Source organism: Rattus norvegicus, chromosome 4 (assembly GCF_021556685.1).
Source record: "Rattus norvegicus strain SHRSP/BbbUtx chromosome 4, alternate assembly SHRSP_T2T, whole genome shotgun sequence".
Lineage (NCBI taxonomy): Eukaryota > Metazoa > Chordata > Mammalia > Rodentia > Muridae > Rattus > Rattus norvegicus.
This window is the reverse complement of record NC_141537.1, coordinates 71250621-71267840: the sequence shown is the minus strand read 5'-3', so window position 1 is coordinate 71267840 and position 17220 is coordinate 71250621. Positions and strand designations below refer to the sequence as shown.

At 44.2% G+C, this 17220-nt stretch overlaps 1 protein-coding gene across 1 annotated transcript; it reads left to right on the top strand.

Moving 5' to 3' along the window:
• Nucleotides 1–1648: 1648 nt before the first annotated feature.
• Trpv6 (transient receptor potential cation channel, subfamily V, member 6) lies at nucleotides 1649–17196 on the top strand. The gene is given in 15 exon segments (NM_053686.3): nucleotides 1649–1992; nucleotides 9911–10008; nucleotides 10154–10276; nucleotides 10617–10754; nucleotides 11042–11140; nucleotides 11493–11665; nucleotides 12110–12256; nucleotides 12335–12547; nucleotides 12820–12906; nucleotides 13007–13083; nucleotides 13409–13574; nucleotides 13926–13992; nucleotides 14701–14969; nucleotides 16036–16142; nucleotides 16459–17196. Coding segments are annotated over 15 exon segments (2304 nt in total). The 5' UTR covers nucleotides 1649–1744; the 3' UTR covers nucleotides 16751–17196.
• Nucleotides 17197–17220: the final 24 nt, after the last annotated feature.

Genomic DNA, 17220 nt, shown 5'->3' with positions numbered 1-17220 from the left:
CATGTATATATCATTCATTAAACATGCAATACATACAATGCCAACAAATACAATGTATATAATACATATCCCACATACACATATGCAAGACCCCTATACATCTCATACAGTATCAGAGTCAACTCAAAGCTTGCACACAAAAAGCACCACAGACATATCAAAGGCACATATATAATGTACATGCCATATGTCAAACACATGGTGCATACATAATACAGCACCCAGAGCACAGGCATACTACACACACATGCAAACATAGCGCTTACACATAAGACATTAACCATAATACAACACACACACACACACACACACACACACACACACACACACACACACACTGAACCTGGAGAATGACATACAGACACTTGTGACTTCTGACAGCCAACTGCCATCCCAGATCACTGAGCCCCTGGAAGGCAGCAGAATTTTGAATAAGGCAGAGCTTCTCTGGCTTCTTCCACAAAGGGGAAATAAGCCAGATTTATCTGCAGGTAGGCCTCTGTTGCAGTCCAATGCTGCTGCTGCTGCCCAAGGTACCTGTGACTATGTCTGTGGAAGTCTTAACTCTGCAGCAATCTCTTTGCCAATTAGAGTGAGTACATTGCCCAGTACTGGGTGAGCTTGGGCTTCCCTGTCACTTCTGTGACCTTGGGGATTCACTTTAGCACTTGGAACCTCTGTTATCTCCATGGGCAAAATATGAATAATAACTGCCTTCTAGGCTCTCTGTGAGTTTGTGTAGACACACTCAATTGTAGCACACGGTGCCAGTGGCAGTGACCCAATGTCTTTATGGAAGAGTTGCTAGATAAAATACTCTAGAGCATCTAAAATATTTATATTTGTTGAAAAATACATTTTTTCTAGGCATTCTTGTAGCTTTGATTTCCAGACAAAGTCTCACTGTGTAGCACAGGCTGCCCTCTAACTTCCCATTTTCTGCCTCTGTGTGTACAGGGCTGGGATTGGGACCAACCTGTGTCTTACTACGTAACCCACCTACCACTAGAAGCTGGGTCTTCCACCACTAGATTTTATACCCTGACTCACCAGCCTGGGGATGGATATATTACATCTTTAAGTGGTGGTAATGGAGACAACCCAAGCCAAAGACAAAAAGTGTTTCTCAGAGACTATACTAGGCTTATAATGCTTATGTGTACTGTCTGGTTCTTTACAGAAACCAGTGCCATCTCAAAGTTGGTGAGAACTCAGAATCTTTGCTATTTATACGTGTACTCAGGGCCAGGTGGGACATTTAACCCTGAGAGAACTTAAATCCTCAGAACTTCAGTAAAAACAGACAGAAGCCCCTCCATCCTGCAAAAGGCCCTTTCTTGCTTTCCTTCTCCTCAGTGCCAAGAGTCTTTCAAGTGAGACTGACTTGTCCAGGCCTTCCTAGAAAAGGTCACTAGATATCCCAAAGTCCAGGAACCAGCTCTTTAATCTCTTTGAAGACCTAAGAACAGGGGAAGAGTTCCAGGGTGGAGAGAGTTGCAGCTGACGCATGGCCTTGGTAGGCAGGACTTTGGGTTCTGTCTCTTTAAATCTCAGGTAATTTGGGAGGAGGGAGGGAGTGCCCACACAGCTCCTGCTCACTCCCAACAGGAGCTCCGATATACAAGCCCAGCAGATTTCCAGCTCTGCCAAGTGGAACAAAGCAGGAGCCCTCTTCGGACTCCTAAGAGCAGCCACGGGAAGCCTCACCAGCTCCACAGGTGAAGTAGGAGGCAGAACACAGGAGACGGGACCTCTACAGAGAGAGGGCAGGCCGGCTCTTGGGGATGCCAATGTGGCCCCAGGGTCGAGCCCAGGTGGGGTCTGGCATCAGCCTCAGCCCCCCAAGGACTCAGCCTTCCACCCCATGGGGTGGTCACTGCCCAAGGAGAAGGGGTTAATACTCTGCCTATGGAACAAGTTCTGCAGATGGTTCCACAGACGAGAGTCCTGGGCTCAGAGCCGAGATGAGCAGAACCTGCTGCAGCAGAAGAGGTAAGTTTGCCATCTGCTTCTGTGTCTTCTACTTCTGCAGCAGCAGGGCGTACCCCCCACCTCCTCCCAGCTTGAGTATTCTCTTTGCACCCTGTCTGGACAGTCTGTGCCCCTTGTTAGCACCTTCTCCTGAGTCTTGGCCCATGAGGCTAGCTGGCCAGGATGTCAGGTGGGAGGTTGCCTGGGCACAGTTGTTAGTTTCTTTTAAGGTCCCATTCATTTCTGCAGGTTTCTTGTGAGTCCATTCCCAGGAGTCAGGAACCTCACTGCCCCTTTTGAAGCCTCTACCCAACAGGTGACGGTGGTGGCAGTGTAATGTCTGATGTATCTTACTCCATGCCCCCACGACAAACTATGACAGAAATACACTTTATACATAAGCATGCATGTAGAAATGAATGTGTGTGATCGAACAAATAAAACAATAATAAAATATGGCAAAAAATGTGAAAATACATATCATTCCTGTGCATTTGTCTCCGTTACTTGGAGGAGTTTAAAGACCCAGCAACACTGAGTTGCAGCCTGGAGTGCCTTCCTCTCTATTCATGGGTTGGTATGGACTCCCGGACTCAATGCCATAGATGTTCACTATGGTCTCTTTCATAGTAAGCATAGGCTAGGGGGTCTGAGAGAGTCTGGAGTTTAAGCCCTTAGAAAATCTCATATTTTGATTCTATCTGTTAAAAATAGACTTCCCTCTATTCACTGGATACCTGTTTCTGATTCATGGTATCTTAGAGTTGGCTCTGATAGCAGGAAAATGGGTGATCCACTGGATCTTGGGCGGAACCTGTGAGTAGTCTTCTCTCTGACATTGCCAGTGGGGTTCCCTCACCCATTTGGTGACATGTTTAAAGGAAGTCCTGCTTTTGTGGCCTCCCTCCAAGGCAATTCTGTGACAGGTAGCATGTATGTATATTCACAGAGGAAAGGCTGAAGTTCTTGTCTTCAGGTTTTCCTCCATCTTTGAATGCAGGGCTTGTCTTAGCCTGGCCTCAAGGCTACCTGGGATTTCCTATTCTTTTGATTAACATTCCGTGGTGGGATATGCACCTTCTTGGAGCTGCGGCTTTCCTGTCTCTCACAGCAGCCACCCACCTCTCTCCCCCAGGCCTGGGAAAGTGGGGGGTAGGGCACATGTCTGGCTGATGACATCTGAGGACAATAGAATGGCATTGTTGTTAGAGAATAATTCCTCATTGGTTTCACTTCTTCTCTTCCCACTCTCAGGACCCTGTTGCTGAGGGCATCAGGCAGACTGCAGAAAGGTCATGGGCTTTGAAAGAGGCAGGTGAGGTTCCTACATCTCATATACAGGAAGAGCAAAGTAAAGGAGTTGGGTCCGAGCAGGCAGTCTGGCTAAGCATATGTTACTTGCCCTCATCTAATCTGCATCCATTTCTTCCTACCTTCTGATGGGCCTCGTTGTCTGCAGTGTTAGGCTAGGAAGGTCTATTGCAACCAGTAAGAGGATTCTCCTCCCCATTTTTCAGATCACCACATCTGGTTCCAGAGTTCCTTAACCCTCTTCTTCCCAGAAAATTGGTGTCCATGGTAGTGGCCTTCTTTGGATGGTCCTTCCCAGAAGGAACTGAAATTTCCTAGGAGTTTCTTGGCCTGAGAGGTCAGCTATACACAAGGAAGACATGACAGCAATTAAGACAAGCTGGGGTGAGCACTTCAATTAGCACTGTGAACTGTGAAAGAATCTCGTCGTCTATAATGAGTACCATCACTGGTTTATCTGATATGAAGTCAGGCTTTGGAGGGAAGGAGATTCTGTTATCCCCGTAAAGGCAAGTTAGAGCTCAAGAGAGGAAGCCCAAAATGGAATTCTAGGAATCGGACCTGGTAGGATTTCACTGTGAATGGTCTCACCAGAAGGCAAAGCTTTTTAAGAACCCTGTAAGATGAGCAGAGGGAAGTCAGCCTTTTTCTGTGTGATATACTTTTCTTGGGTCTTAATCACGCAGCTCCCCAGTTTAAACTCATGTTAACTGAATTCTCAACTCTTTCTCGTTTCTTCTAAACTATTTTTTTCTGGCCTGAAGTCTCATTTCTGTATATCCAATGCATTAAACATCGATTGAGCATAACTCATACTCCATTAGGTTTCTGGGAAATTATCATAGTTTTTGTTTCTCAAGGAACTTGTGTTCTGATGAGCAACGTGTACCAAAGTGCATGCTGTCCCTACATATCTTCAGATTAAATCAAGCTCAGAGAGGAAATACTAAGACAACAAAGTTATTTTGTTGCTTATATGTGCTATGTAAACAGGTTCACGGTAGTTACATCAATACTTATCAGGTATTTTTCTCTGTCATCATTCCTAAACAATATTGTACAATAGCCATTTATAGAGCATTTATATCCCATTAGGCATTATTGGTTACCTAGAGATCATTTAAAGTACACAGGTGGAAGTTAGAGAAGTGATGCATACCTGTATACTCAGTACTTGGAATACTGAAACGGGACTCATAATCCTAGATAACACAGTGAAAATTTGTCTCCTAAAATACAAAAGTTAATACATAAGATGAATATTACGGCTTTTACTTGTAACCCAAGGACTTGGGAGACTGAAGCAGGAGTGTTGCCACAAGTTTACCACGGAGTACATACACAAGCCTGGGCCACAGAGTATAGTCATAATCTTAAAAGTGCACTATGAATATATAAACTATATGCAGATATTATATCACTGTATGGAGGGGACTTGAGTTTGTATGAAGTTTGGTACAGAGTGGGATCTTCTAGAACACTGTCCATCCTACAGATTCTGGAAGAATAACCATACATATGTTAAAAGGGTGAAGGTCACGCAAAGGTTTGAACAAGTGTTGAGGGAGTACAGAAAGAAATTGTTCTATCTGGTATCTGATTTCTGCTAGTGTGGGGTGTGCTGAGAACTTCACGGAGGCTGCCCAACCTGACTTCCCACCTCTACTGTGCTGGCATTTTCAGTTCCTGGGAGGACAGGGAGTCGTGCTGGATGTTTGAGTTGGGTTACATAGATACCTGTATAAATAATATATATGAGGTGAAGTGTCTGTGCAGGCTAAGCTCTGACATTTTTCTGTAGTTCTTGCCTTGATAAACACACACACAGGTACATGTTCACTTGCCCAAGAAAAGGAGTTTTGGCAGGTAAGAAACAGCTTGGTTCCAAATCTTGAAAGAGCCATGTTCTCCAGATTTTGACTTCCTCATCTTATCTCAGCTGGAGGGAGGCGGCTCATGAGTGCCCAGTGTATGCCATGTTACCACACATGACTGATCTTTCTCATCTGTGGTCATTGCTCTGGGCCTGACCCCCACCTCCCAAGAAAAATCAGGAAGAGCCATAAAAACTAGAAGAACCACATCGTTTAGTGGAAAGTGCCTAGAGCTATGTTCTTGGTAATCAGGTCTGCTTTTTAACCCTGTGAGATCTTCTGGCAACTATTTAACCTTGCTGCCTCAGTTTCCTTTTCATTAAAAACAAATGAGAGAATTACTCAGCTGGTGTTGTATGGCTATAGAAAGCAAATACGGCATTAAGTGATGTTGCTTTGGAAACTGAAAGGCAAATTGAACAAATGGGATCATGGCAAAAAAAAATATATTATTTAAAAGGCAGCTACTGAGGATGATGGCAATCAGTGGGGCTATGAGTGATCTCCTCCCAACGGAAATAAATCTAGTCAGAACTAAAAAAATGCATGTTCCTGGCAATCACATAGTATTATCCCTCACCATCTACTGGTGCCTACAGTCATCTCTAATGGTATTTGTAGAGAAACTCATGTATATCCTCAGAGACCCCCACTTCTGGACCTAATTAACACAAAGAAGAAGGACAGAGAAATGGCTAACAAGGTACTCTCGTCTCAGCTCAGAGTCTGACCTGCTTGGACGAAGCACTTCAGAGCACTCACCCTGAGGCTCCATCTGTTACTTGAACAGATTAGATTGCATTTCTGAAAATTGGTGCTCTTCTGATTTGAACATTTCTTAAAACTCAGTGGATCCTTCCTTGTTTCCCAGAATAAACAACAGAACATGACTCATATACATGGCACACATAGACTTATATGTTCATAAAAACCAGAAGCAGAAGGTCTGGGAAGCCGAAGTCATAGAGAAGCCAATGACTCTTATTTTGGAAGCACAGTGCTGGGTTTGAACAAGAGAATACTAACTTATGTCCCCAACAAAAACAATATGCTAGATTTTGTGTCAAGAACTCCATTAACTGAGTTTTCCCCAAGCCATCACAGAACTGTTCAATTTTATACTCAATTGCCAAGTAAAACAAAATGTTGAAGAATCTTGAAATATCCTTCATGTTTTTAATAGCTTCCATTTCTCTTTGTTACTCTGTCACTACAGTTTACATGATTCCACAGTTTTGTTTTTTCTTACTTATTTTAATTATTAAAAATATTTTGTATGTTACTAGGAAATATCCATGGAAGTTTAATTGCTCTTCATATAAAGAATTTTTATCTTAATAAGTTATGAATAATTGTATCTGTACATCAGAGTTTCTCTATCCTGGCACAGTTATCACTTTAGGCAGAATAATTCTTTGTAGATGGTCCTGTGTGGCATGTTCAGCATTGTGTCTTCCTCTTATTCCCTGCCCCTTAATTGTCCTCTAACCTCCTATGTTAGGTTGCTGTTAGAGGATCTATAGCATTCTTTGGTATACCCTGAACCTCTTTTTGGAGCCCAGAAATTGTGAGGCAAAACTACCTTAGGAATTTAGGGCTTTCTCTGCTATCACCTTGTGGTCCTATGTAGTTACTACAAGTAATAGTCTGGGATGTGCTCCCTGACCATTCCTCCTTCATTTTCCTGAATTCTGGAGTTTGCAACCATTTCTTATAAACCAATTGGGCTGGATTATAAGCTGCTTCTTTACTTGGGTGTGGTTTGACTACGTTGCCAGATAAGGTACGGAGCACTTCTTTCTGTTTGATTTTCTGATGAAGAATGGATAAGTTGTTACTATAGGGATATCGCAAAATATTTCATAGGATATATTTATAGAATCGGAGGGAGGTAGTAGTGAATGGGTATGGTCAAAATGCACTGGGTAAATGCATTATATTTTCAAAGAATACACATAAAGTGATACTGAAATAGTTATATAACTAAGGTTCAATCTTAAATAAGCATCATATAATTCTTCTCAGTGTATGTAGCAGGCTTTGGTCTTTCCCAGGACTACTAGAATAGCAACAGACAAAAGGAAGGATTACATAGGGACATGTGGGGACAGTTGCCAGCTTCGGAGATGTGTCATGAACAAAAGGAAACTCTGTGATTTCCAAGTGTAGAGGAAGAAACATTTTATTTACAACACAAAGATTAATATGTTACAGCAAAAATGAAACCATTGGAAAGAGTAAAAATGTTTGAGGGGTATGGTGGTGGTGCTGTGCGCGAGTGTGTGTGTGTATGTGTGTGTGTGTGTGTGTGTGTGTGTGTTGGATGAAGCCTTGTGCTGACTCTAAAATAGGTATGTAAGAGAGCTTTTCAAGAATGGCTGGAGTCATGGTTAATGGTGAAGAGTATAGAAAACTTCCAAGTGTTTCCAAGTCAAACCCTGTTTCACATTTAGATTCTATGTTTATTTAAGGTTGACTTAGAGGGTGGTAGATAAAGTCAACAAGGAGGGGGAGTAAAGCCACCTTGGCACGACCGCTGATTCATCCATTTGACAAGGATCATAGTGAGCATCCACAGCACCCTAGGTGATTTTGCTGGGCACAGGAGTGCAGAATGCACAATGGACAATCACTGGGTTAGGGGAGTGGATTCAGGAAGAAGCAGTCTTGTGGGCACAGGCCCAGCGAGAACGGTGTGCTCTGTGGGGCTGAGGCCTGTGGTGAGATTGAAATGCCAGGTGTAAGGAGTGAGGGGGAGGATCACAGAATGGAAAAATAGTTGCACAAAGACCGTGAAGGGCCTCTGTGTTCCTTATCCTTGGGCATTGAAAGACCTGTCGGCTTTTTGTGAGCTGTGACTGCACCACCATTTAGAAAGACTATCCTGACAGCAGAAAAAAAGATGGACTAGGGGTAAGTAGGGCACAGGAAAACCAACTGAATGTCTTGTTAATCCTGCTCCAGAGAATAAAGATGTGGATTAATGAGCTTTAGTAGCAACAAAAGAGAAAGAACTATATGGAGACAGAATCTAAAATGATTGACTGGAACGGGTTGTTGCCCCTGGGCCTATGGATGGAGGAAATAAAAGTCACTTTCTACTCTTTATTACTTTTCTGCCCCCAAGTTTACAGTAAGATTCTTGCTACTGCCAACACTTTAGGATGTGAGCTCTTTTACAGATCCTTTTGTATGCCGTGTAATCGGCTATCTATGGATAAATATAATAATTGCTTTTACCCTCATGGAAAGATTAAATTGCTCCAAGCTGAAAAAAAAAATCAGTAAAATCGGAGCCACGTGTTTTACTTGGGGTAAGATGACAGAGGTGATTTGCAGAGCCAAAGGACATACTTTTTTGCCTCAAACACATAAAAGTAAGAGAATAAGTAAGGAAATCTCGGGGGCTGGGAGTTGAGGGAGGATCTGAATTCATTATTGGATGCACTCAGGAAGGAATGGAAGGGGAAAATGAGAACATTCACATCCACATGAAATTCATGACAAGAGTTCTCTAAAACAGATTCTTTAGAATCCCCCTCATCTGCCATTGTTGGTCACCATTTATATCTTCACAGGTACAAATGGTAGAGCTGTAGTAGCACCTAAGACCCTATAGACAGGGTCTGAGAATGACAAAGGACTTGACTGCCTCAGGTTTAAAGTGTGCTCTTTAGAGGCTGGGTTTCCTTGGATTTATTACTTCAACAATTTCACATGCATGAACCACACTCAATAACTTTTGACTTAAGAAAGATTTCCTGAACTTTCATTATCCCAAGAATCCATTGGGACTCTTCCTAAACTGCAGACCTGGACATATTCAGGCCAAAGGGTAAACTGAAAGTTGGAATCTCATATTAATTTGCATAAGATAGCGGTCTCCCATAGAATTCCTGATTTACAAAAGAAAAATTGTAGACATTAAGATGTGAGAGGAGAGAGTGGGAGATATGAATGACCACTGCCTGGAGCCAAGATTTCTCAAAAGTCATTGTTGTTTTTAGATTGAGTCCTAAGGATACTGCCAGAGAACAGGGTAAAGTGGAGGGAATGAAATGTCCCACACTGAAGGTCAAATAGCAAGGCACCTTGTAACAGATGAAAACCCACCACTCTCTGCATGTGGACTTCCTCCACAAATATGACGGAGGACTCCTTATACCTCTAGTACATAGAAAACAGTGCTTATCGTGCAGGGCAACCTTAGGGCACTTCTGAGTTGAGAATAAGATCATTCCAGGCATGATGAGGTCATGGGGTGAATGTATACCTGAACAAAACTCCTTTCTTTTGGTTCCATGTGCATATATATATATATATATATATATATATATATATCCATACACATATATTTATATATTTATGAAATATGCATACTTTACAATTATATAACATAAACTATACATTGCTATATAATAAATGTATTACACATAATATATCATATGTTGTGTTATAATATATATTATATAGTAATATATCATATATTTTCTTATTTAGTACTATGGGATAGAAAACTAATTAGGGAACTCGCTTACACAAGCTAAATGGGCAAAGTCAGTTTAGGTGAACTGAATAATTGGGAGAAGATAGTTGGTGACCCTTACCCTGTAATGGACCCACCTGCCTGGGTCAGGAACCTAGGTACTCCATTGTTGTTGTTAAGACACACACCTCTGAGTGAAGCCTTTATAACATGGCCTGCAACTGGGTGTGTTCACTGTTATTACCTTTCTTGTCCTCTTTCCTGGTAGGATCTGGGAGTCGCCTCTTCTTCTAGCTGCCAAAGAAAACAATGTCCAGGCTCTGATCAAACTGCTCAAGTTTGAAGGATGTGAGGTGCACCAGAAAGGTATGCAGTAGAGTTCTAGCATTGGTGTGTAGTTTAGTACCCCATCCTACACACTACCTTAAGAGAGTCCAAGACCTAGAGTCTGTTTTTTCTCCATTGACTGCCCTAAAGACATTATATGTTCTTTCCCCATCTCTAATGCTAGGAGCCATGGGGGAAACTGCACTTCACATAGCTGCCCTCTATGATAACCTGGAGGCTGCCATGGTGCTAATGGAGGCTGCCCCAGAACTGGTTTTTGAGCCCATGACTTCAGAGCTATATGAAGGTGAGGCCTGGGGAAGGATGGTAAGCTGTTATTCAATTTCAAGTCGATAATTTGGGGGAACCTGAGAAGTCTTCTGAAGATCCCTAATCTTTATTATAAGTCACCAAGTTGTCCTTTTGCTAAGTCCTGATGACAAGTCATTATATCTGGTCCCCAACCTTTCAGAGGCCCAGAGAAGGAGAAGAATTGGATAGAGGGAACAAAAAGGATCTCCTGGGAACCCACAGGGTCTCTCTTATCCATCCCAGATGGTGACACAAGGAAACTATGGGAACACATGGAAGGGATTTCTTCAGAGTCTTGGGAACAGATATACAACTCATAATTCTCTCTTGGCCAGGTCAGACTGCACTGCACATTGCAGTAATAAACCAGAATGTGAACTTGGTCCGTGCTCTGCTTGCCCGAGGGGCCAGTGTCTCCGCCAGAGCTACGGGCTCTGTCTTCCACTACAGGCCTCACAATCTCATTTACTATGGTAAGAGCCAGGAGCAGGCTCAGAGGTGGAGAGCAGGGCAGTGGTGAGGAGGGAAGGCCTTTTGCTTGGTTGTATCTTCTGGGAGGCTGGGAGTGTAGTGTTTGTAAAACTTTAGGTCAGAGACCAGTTTCCCTTAAAACCCTCTGTATTGTTCTTTCCTGAGGTTTTTGTTAGTCAAATGATCCCAAGCCACAGGCTGAGATATGGGAGCCTAGAAGGCTATTGTGGGCCTAGAGGCCCACATCTCTACTGGCTGTCTCCTACCATGGATTTCTTTGTGTCCACAGGAGAACATCCTTTGTCCTTTGCTGCCTGTGTGGGTAGTGAGGAGATTGTTAGACTGCTCATCGAGCATGGGGCTGACATTCGGGCCCAGGACTCCTTGGGTAAGAGCGGGGATGAGGAGAAAGTGCTGTATTCTCTCTGTGTGTCTGTCTCTCTCTGTGTGTCTCTGTCTCTCTGTGTCTCTGTCTCTGTCTCTCTCTCTGTCCCTCTGTCTCTCTCTCTCTCTCTCTCTCTCTGTCTCTCTCTGTCTCTCTCTCTCTCTCTCTCTCTCTCTCTCTCTCTCTCTTTCTCTCTCTCTCTCTCTGTGTGTGTGTGTGTGTGTGTGTGTGTGTGTGTGTGTGTGTGTGTGTGTGTGTGTGTGCACTCGAGTGTGTGTGATGTCAGGGGGAAGAGAAATACTCAGATGGAGAATGAGTCATCAGGGAACCTGATAGCAGCCTCTGTCTTCCCCAGGAAATACAGTACTACACATACTCATCTTGCAGCCCAACAAAACCTTTGCCTGCCAGATGTACAACCTGCTACTGTCCTATGATGGGGGAGACCACCTGAAGTCCCTTGAACTTGTGCCCAATAACCAAGGACTCACCCCTTTCAAGTTGGCTGGGGTGGAAGGCAACATTGTGGTGAGACCATATCCTAAGATGTCTTTAATGCCCCTCTTTTTACATGACTGGGACAGAAGAGAACTGAGAACACACCTTAGTTCCCATTCTCAGCTTTAACTAGGATCTGTTTCAACCTATGCCTTTCATGTTTCCTGGTATTTTTTTTCTGCCTATTTACTCTAACTAAAGTACTGAAAATTTGTGTTGTCTAGACGTCATGCTGAGATTTTCTGGAATGCCCAAGCCAATTTGTCCTTTCCAGAACAGAGAAAATCCTCTCTTACCTCCAGGCTCTGGAATGACTCCTGGGGCAAGATAAATCTAGGATTCTGTGTGACATGAGTTCTTTGGTCTTCCAAAGGCTGGTCTTTAAGAGAAGGCCAACATCTTCTCTAGTCCTTTCCTTCTTGGCTGTGCTATTCCATTCAGCTGTGAGGCCTGACCACCTCAACTCTCTTTCAGATGTTCCAACACCTGATGCAGAAGCGGAAACACATCCAGTGGACTTATGGGCCATTGACTTCCACACTTTATGACCTCACTGAGATTGACTCCTCAGGGGATGATCAATCTCTACTGGAACTTATTGTTACCACCAAGAAGCGGGAGGTACCAAGAAGTGGGAGCACAGGCCTTGGTGAGGGGTGATAGGGTTGTGGAGATACTTTTCTATTCTTTCTGTTGCAGGCTCGCCAGATCCTGGACCAGACACCTGTGAAGGAACTGGTGAGCCTCAAGTGGAAGAGGTATGGGCGGCCCTACTTCTGTGTGCTGGGTGCCATCTACGTGCTCTACATCATCTGCTTTACCATGTGCTGTGTCTACCGCCCACTCAAGCCCAGGATCACTAACCGCACCAACCCCAGGGACAATACCCTCCTGCAGCAGAAGCTCCTTCAGGTGACACCCTGGTAGTGACAGACAGTATACTAGGCATCTGCTTTTCATAGCGCTATCCCACTTTCTTGACTCCGTACCAGCATTTCCCTATCACTTAGATCTCTCCTAAGAGGACAAAGAGTCCACACACCCACACAGAGACACACATACATTCTTACTCTGGGAGCAGAGTTTGAGACTAGCTGAATCTGATGGGCTAGAAAGAATCTGAAACAGCCAAAGACCTTGAAAACAGACAGATACAGGTGATTTACCAAATATTTCCCCCCTAGGAGGCCTATGTGACCCCCAAGGATGATCTCCGGCTGGTGGGGGAGCTGGTGAGCATCGTTGGGGCTGTGATCATCCTGCTGGTGGAGGTGAGGTGTGGGTAGAATCCTGGTGGAGGCTATCTGCCCCAGGGGCCCAGTCTGCATTCTGGTCTACAAGTGCCTTTGTATCTCTATGACTTCTTTCCAGATTCCAGACATCTTCAGGTTGGGGGTCACTCGATTTTTTGGGCAGACCATTCTTGGGGGGCCATTCCATGTCATCATGTGAGTGTCTCCATCTCATTTCCAGCCTTCATCTCATTAGAGCATTTCCCACCTTCCCTCATCTCTGAGTTCTCTCTGCGATGTGTAACCCCAGTGTGGTGAATGTGAGAAGGCTGTCTGACAGTATAAGTGGTTTTAGCTGCACTCTTGTTATTAGGTTCCCAGGATGAGTCTGGCTTCTTTCTCTCTCTCTCTCTCTCTTTTTTTTTTTTTTTTTCCGGAGCTGGGGACCGAACCCAGAGCCTTGCGCTTGCTAGGCAAGTGCTCTACCACTGAGCTAAATCCCCAACCTCTTTCTCATTACACCTACCTTCCTTCCCCCCAGTGTCACTTATGCCTTCATGGTGCTGGTGACCATGGTGATGCGGCTCACCAACTCAGATGGAGAGGTGGTGCCCATGTCGTTTGCTCTGGTGTTGGGCTGGTGCAATGTCATGTACTTTGCCAGAGGATTCCAAATGCTGGGTCCCTTCACCATCATGATCCAGAAGGTTAGTTCCTCCCCCATGCTTCCTAATAAAAAGCCTCAGACCAAGGTCAAGCAAAGACTTTTCCAGAGGGCTGGGCAGGACATGTTTCAGGTCCTGTGACCCTAACATAGTTCTTTTTATATGTTTTTCTTAGTGTCTTTCTTTGAAAAAGTTTAAAATCCTCTTACAAGCTTTTAAATCATCCTTAGTTTAAGAACCTCACCAAGACGGGGCCAGGCAGACTTAGCCAGCAGGCTCAGTTTGCCCACCCATCCTGGTATATGGAGCCAGCAAATGTGTGGGGTAAGAATTGCTGGTGTCAGGTAGGTAAATGCCCTGAAGGGAATGTCCTCTGCCTCCTCCTTTTTGTAGATGATTTTTGGTGACTTGATGCGATTCTGCTGGCTGATGGCTGTGGTAATCTTGGGATTTGCTTCAGGTAAGTTACCAGGAGGGAATCTGTGGGAGGAAAGGGCTTCGAGGAGCTTAGAGGATACGGAAATCTTCACACTGAACTTGGAGGGAGGCCAGGAAATGTCTAGTGATGGACGAATGCTGCTCAGAAGGGAAGGGCAGGTGTGTCAGGGACAGAAGATTAGGAACACGAGTCTTGTAGAAAATAGTGGAGCGTAATGATTTAAAATTTATCAGTTTTGTGCTGATCAGGAACAACTTCAATAAACCTGCTAATGTGGAGAGGGGAAGAGCAGGGGCCTCAACCCTACACAAAGAACCACACTATGGGCAACTAAGGAATGCTGGGAGAAGAAATATTCTTCCCCAGGAAAGAGTATACCAACTTGTTAGCCTATACCAAAGGGTCAGCCCTGATAACATACCTACAAGTAACATTGTAAAACTGAACCAGCCATATTTATGTATTTATGAAAAAAAATATGAAATATATCAACAATTAATGAAAAGAGGCCATGAGTTTGTTAAGAAAGGCTATATGGGAGGGTTTGGAAGGAGGAAAGTAAAGGGTGGGGATAAAGTAATTTTATTGTCATCTGGGAAAATCAAAGAATTTAAAATGTATTATTTAGAGTTGAAACCACAATATGAAAGGAATAGAATGTAAATGGACAAGTGGTGGGCTCTTCATGATACAGTTGCCATGGTAACTCTCACCCCTTGGGTGGAGCAGCCTTCTATATCATCTTCCAGACAGAGGACCCCGATGAGCTGGGCCATTTCTATGACTACCCCATGGCACTGTTCAGCACCTTTGAACTCTTCCTCACCATCATCGATGGCCCTGCCAACTATGACGTGGATCTGCCCTTCATGTACAGCATCACCTACGCTGCCTTTGCCATCATCGCCACACTGCTCATGCTCAACCTCCTAATTGCCATGATGGGTGACACTCACTGGAGAGTTGCCCATGAGCGGGATGAGCTCTGGAGAGCACAGGTGAGCCCTCTAGTGGTTAGGAGGGTTACTGCATCTACCTCCTTCCCTCTCAAGAAACTGGCCATGCTAGAATAAAAGGAGCCATTTGTACTCCATGTGTGGTTAGATAGGTTTTTGCATAAGTTACAAAATAATGAAACATGTCCACGGGGATTTAATTAGCAACAAAGAGCACTTCTGGAAACGTTGGGAAGGATTTGGTATAGTTTTCTCAACAATTAAATCTTCGGTCTTTTCTAGAAATAAAATGAACAAATGGCTAAAGCTATATTTGGTCAATTTCGTCCCTAAGTAAGAATGGAACTATCTAGTCTTCTTCAACATACTGAAGCCTGCAAAATTTGACCCAGAAAAATTGAAAGTGTTATAAATAATGACATTAAAAAAACCCCTCTCTTTAGCAGCAGAAGCTATCTTCAGTCAGATCATTATGATGGGCATACATAAAAGACAATGAGATGAATCGAGTCCCCATTTAAAAATATACCTGGAAAAGAATTCATCTCACCAAAAATAATTTGAGCAAAATAAAAATGAAACTATAAAACCCTGGAAAGCATTTAACTGTGATGTGTGGAAATTGAGTAGAATCGTAAGCTGGCTAAGAAGAGTTTGCTGGAAGAAATCTTTTAAAATATGTGCATATTAGGTTTCCAAGTGGGATGTTGATATTTTCAGATCACTTTATGCATGCAGGGTCAAAACATTTGAAACCTGCGAAACTCCTTTTTGCTTCCCATGTTCTTGCCTGTACCTGGGATCAAGGTCTCTCCTGAGAACCTTACATGCCACCTGTACCTCACCTGGCTTTATCATGGCTTTCAAGTCAGAGGATAAAGAATTGTGGGGTCCAAGTCCCATTTATTCTCTTCCACAGAAGAGACTCTATTAAGGTCATACTGCCATCTTGGTTTGGGGGCTTGCTTCCATTTCTAGAAAGCCACAAGTACCTGAGTTTTTCTATTACTAAATTGTCTTCCCTCTGCCTGGCCCCTGCTCCTCTCCCTGACCTCCTCAGTCAGCACCTGACCTCCTCTCTGACTTCCCTTTCTATACCTAAATAAAGGTTGTGGCTACTACCGTGATGCTAGAACGGAAGCTGCCTCGCTGCCTGTGGCCTCGATCTGGGATATGTGGGCGAGAGTATGGTCTTGGGGACCGCTGGTTCTTGAGGTAAGCGATGTGGTATTCCCTAAGCAGTCACTTTAGATGATTTCTTGTTTCTAGATGATCTATGGAAGTCTGCATGCTTCCTAGACCTCATGTTCATTGTCTAAAGTGTGGCTACTGAGGACAAGATTCTATTTTGAGGTTGGGCCCCTAAGCTTCATCAGAGCGGAGCCTGCAGCTCTCTGAGGCCTGGCCTCTGAGGGGTTGCTGTTCTGTGTCCCCACACTGGCTACACAAAAACGTCAACACTGGTGGGGCTGGATGACAAGTGTTGAACTTGGATCTTCTTTTCAGTAATCCCTCCTTCCACTCTTTCTAGGGTGGAAGATAGACAAGATCTCAACAGACAACGCATCCGCCGCTATGCACAGGCCTTCCAGCAACAAGATGACCTCTACTCTGAGGACTTGGAAAAAGACTCAGGAGAAAAACTGGAGATGGCACGACCCTTTGGTGCCTATCTGTCCTTTCCTACACCCTCAGTGTCTCGAAGTACCTCCCGAAGCAGCACCAATTGGGAAAGGCTTCGACAAGGGGCCCTAAGGAAGGACCTTCAAGGGATAATCAACCGGGGCCTGGAAGATGGGGAGGGCTGGGAGTACCAGATCTAAATGTTGGCTCTCACCAAACATCAAAACAGAATGAAAGAAAACCAGTTCAAAACTAGAAGTCATCCTGCAAGTCCAAGGAGAAGGGGGAGGAACATGCTAAGGAATGTACAATAAATCCTTCAGAGCTCCACAACTCCACCTTGGGGCAGAAAGAAGAAGATTCTGTGGTCCTTGCCTCAACCAAGCATTCCTTGTTCTCTTATGGAAGCTCCCCTGCACACCAGAGCACTTTAAAGACAGGCTTCCCGTCACAGGCACCTGTCTCCACCCAGGTCTAATAAGTGGGAGGGCACAGAACTCTACCCAGAGTGCTTCAGAGGACCGGTGGAGAACACTCAGATTGTGGGAAAGCGTGTGATGGAGAGATACAGGCACCAGTCTAGGGGTGGGGAAACTAGGCTGAGCCTTGCCACCTTCCAGTAAAGTCATTTCCTGATCCCCACCCAGCTCCCTTTATGTTTCAGTGAACT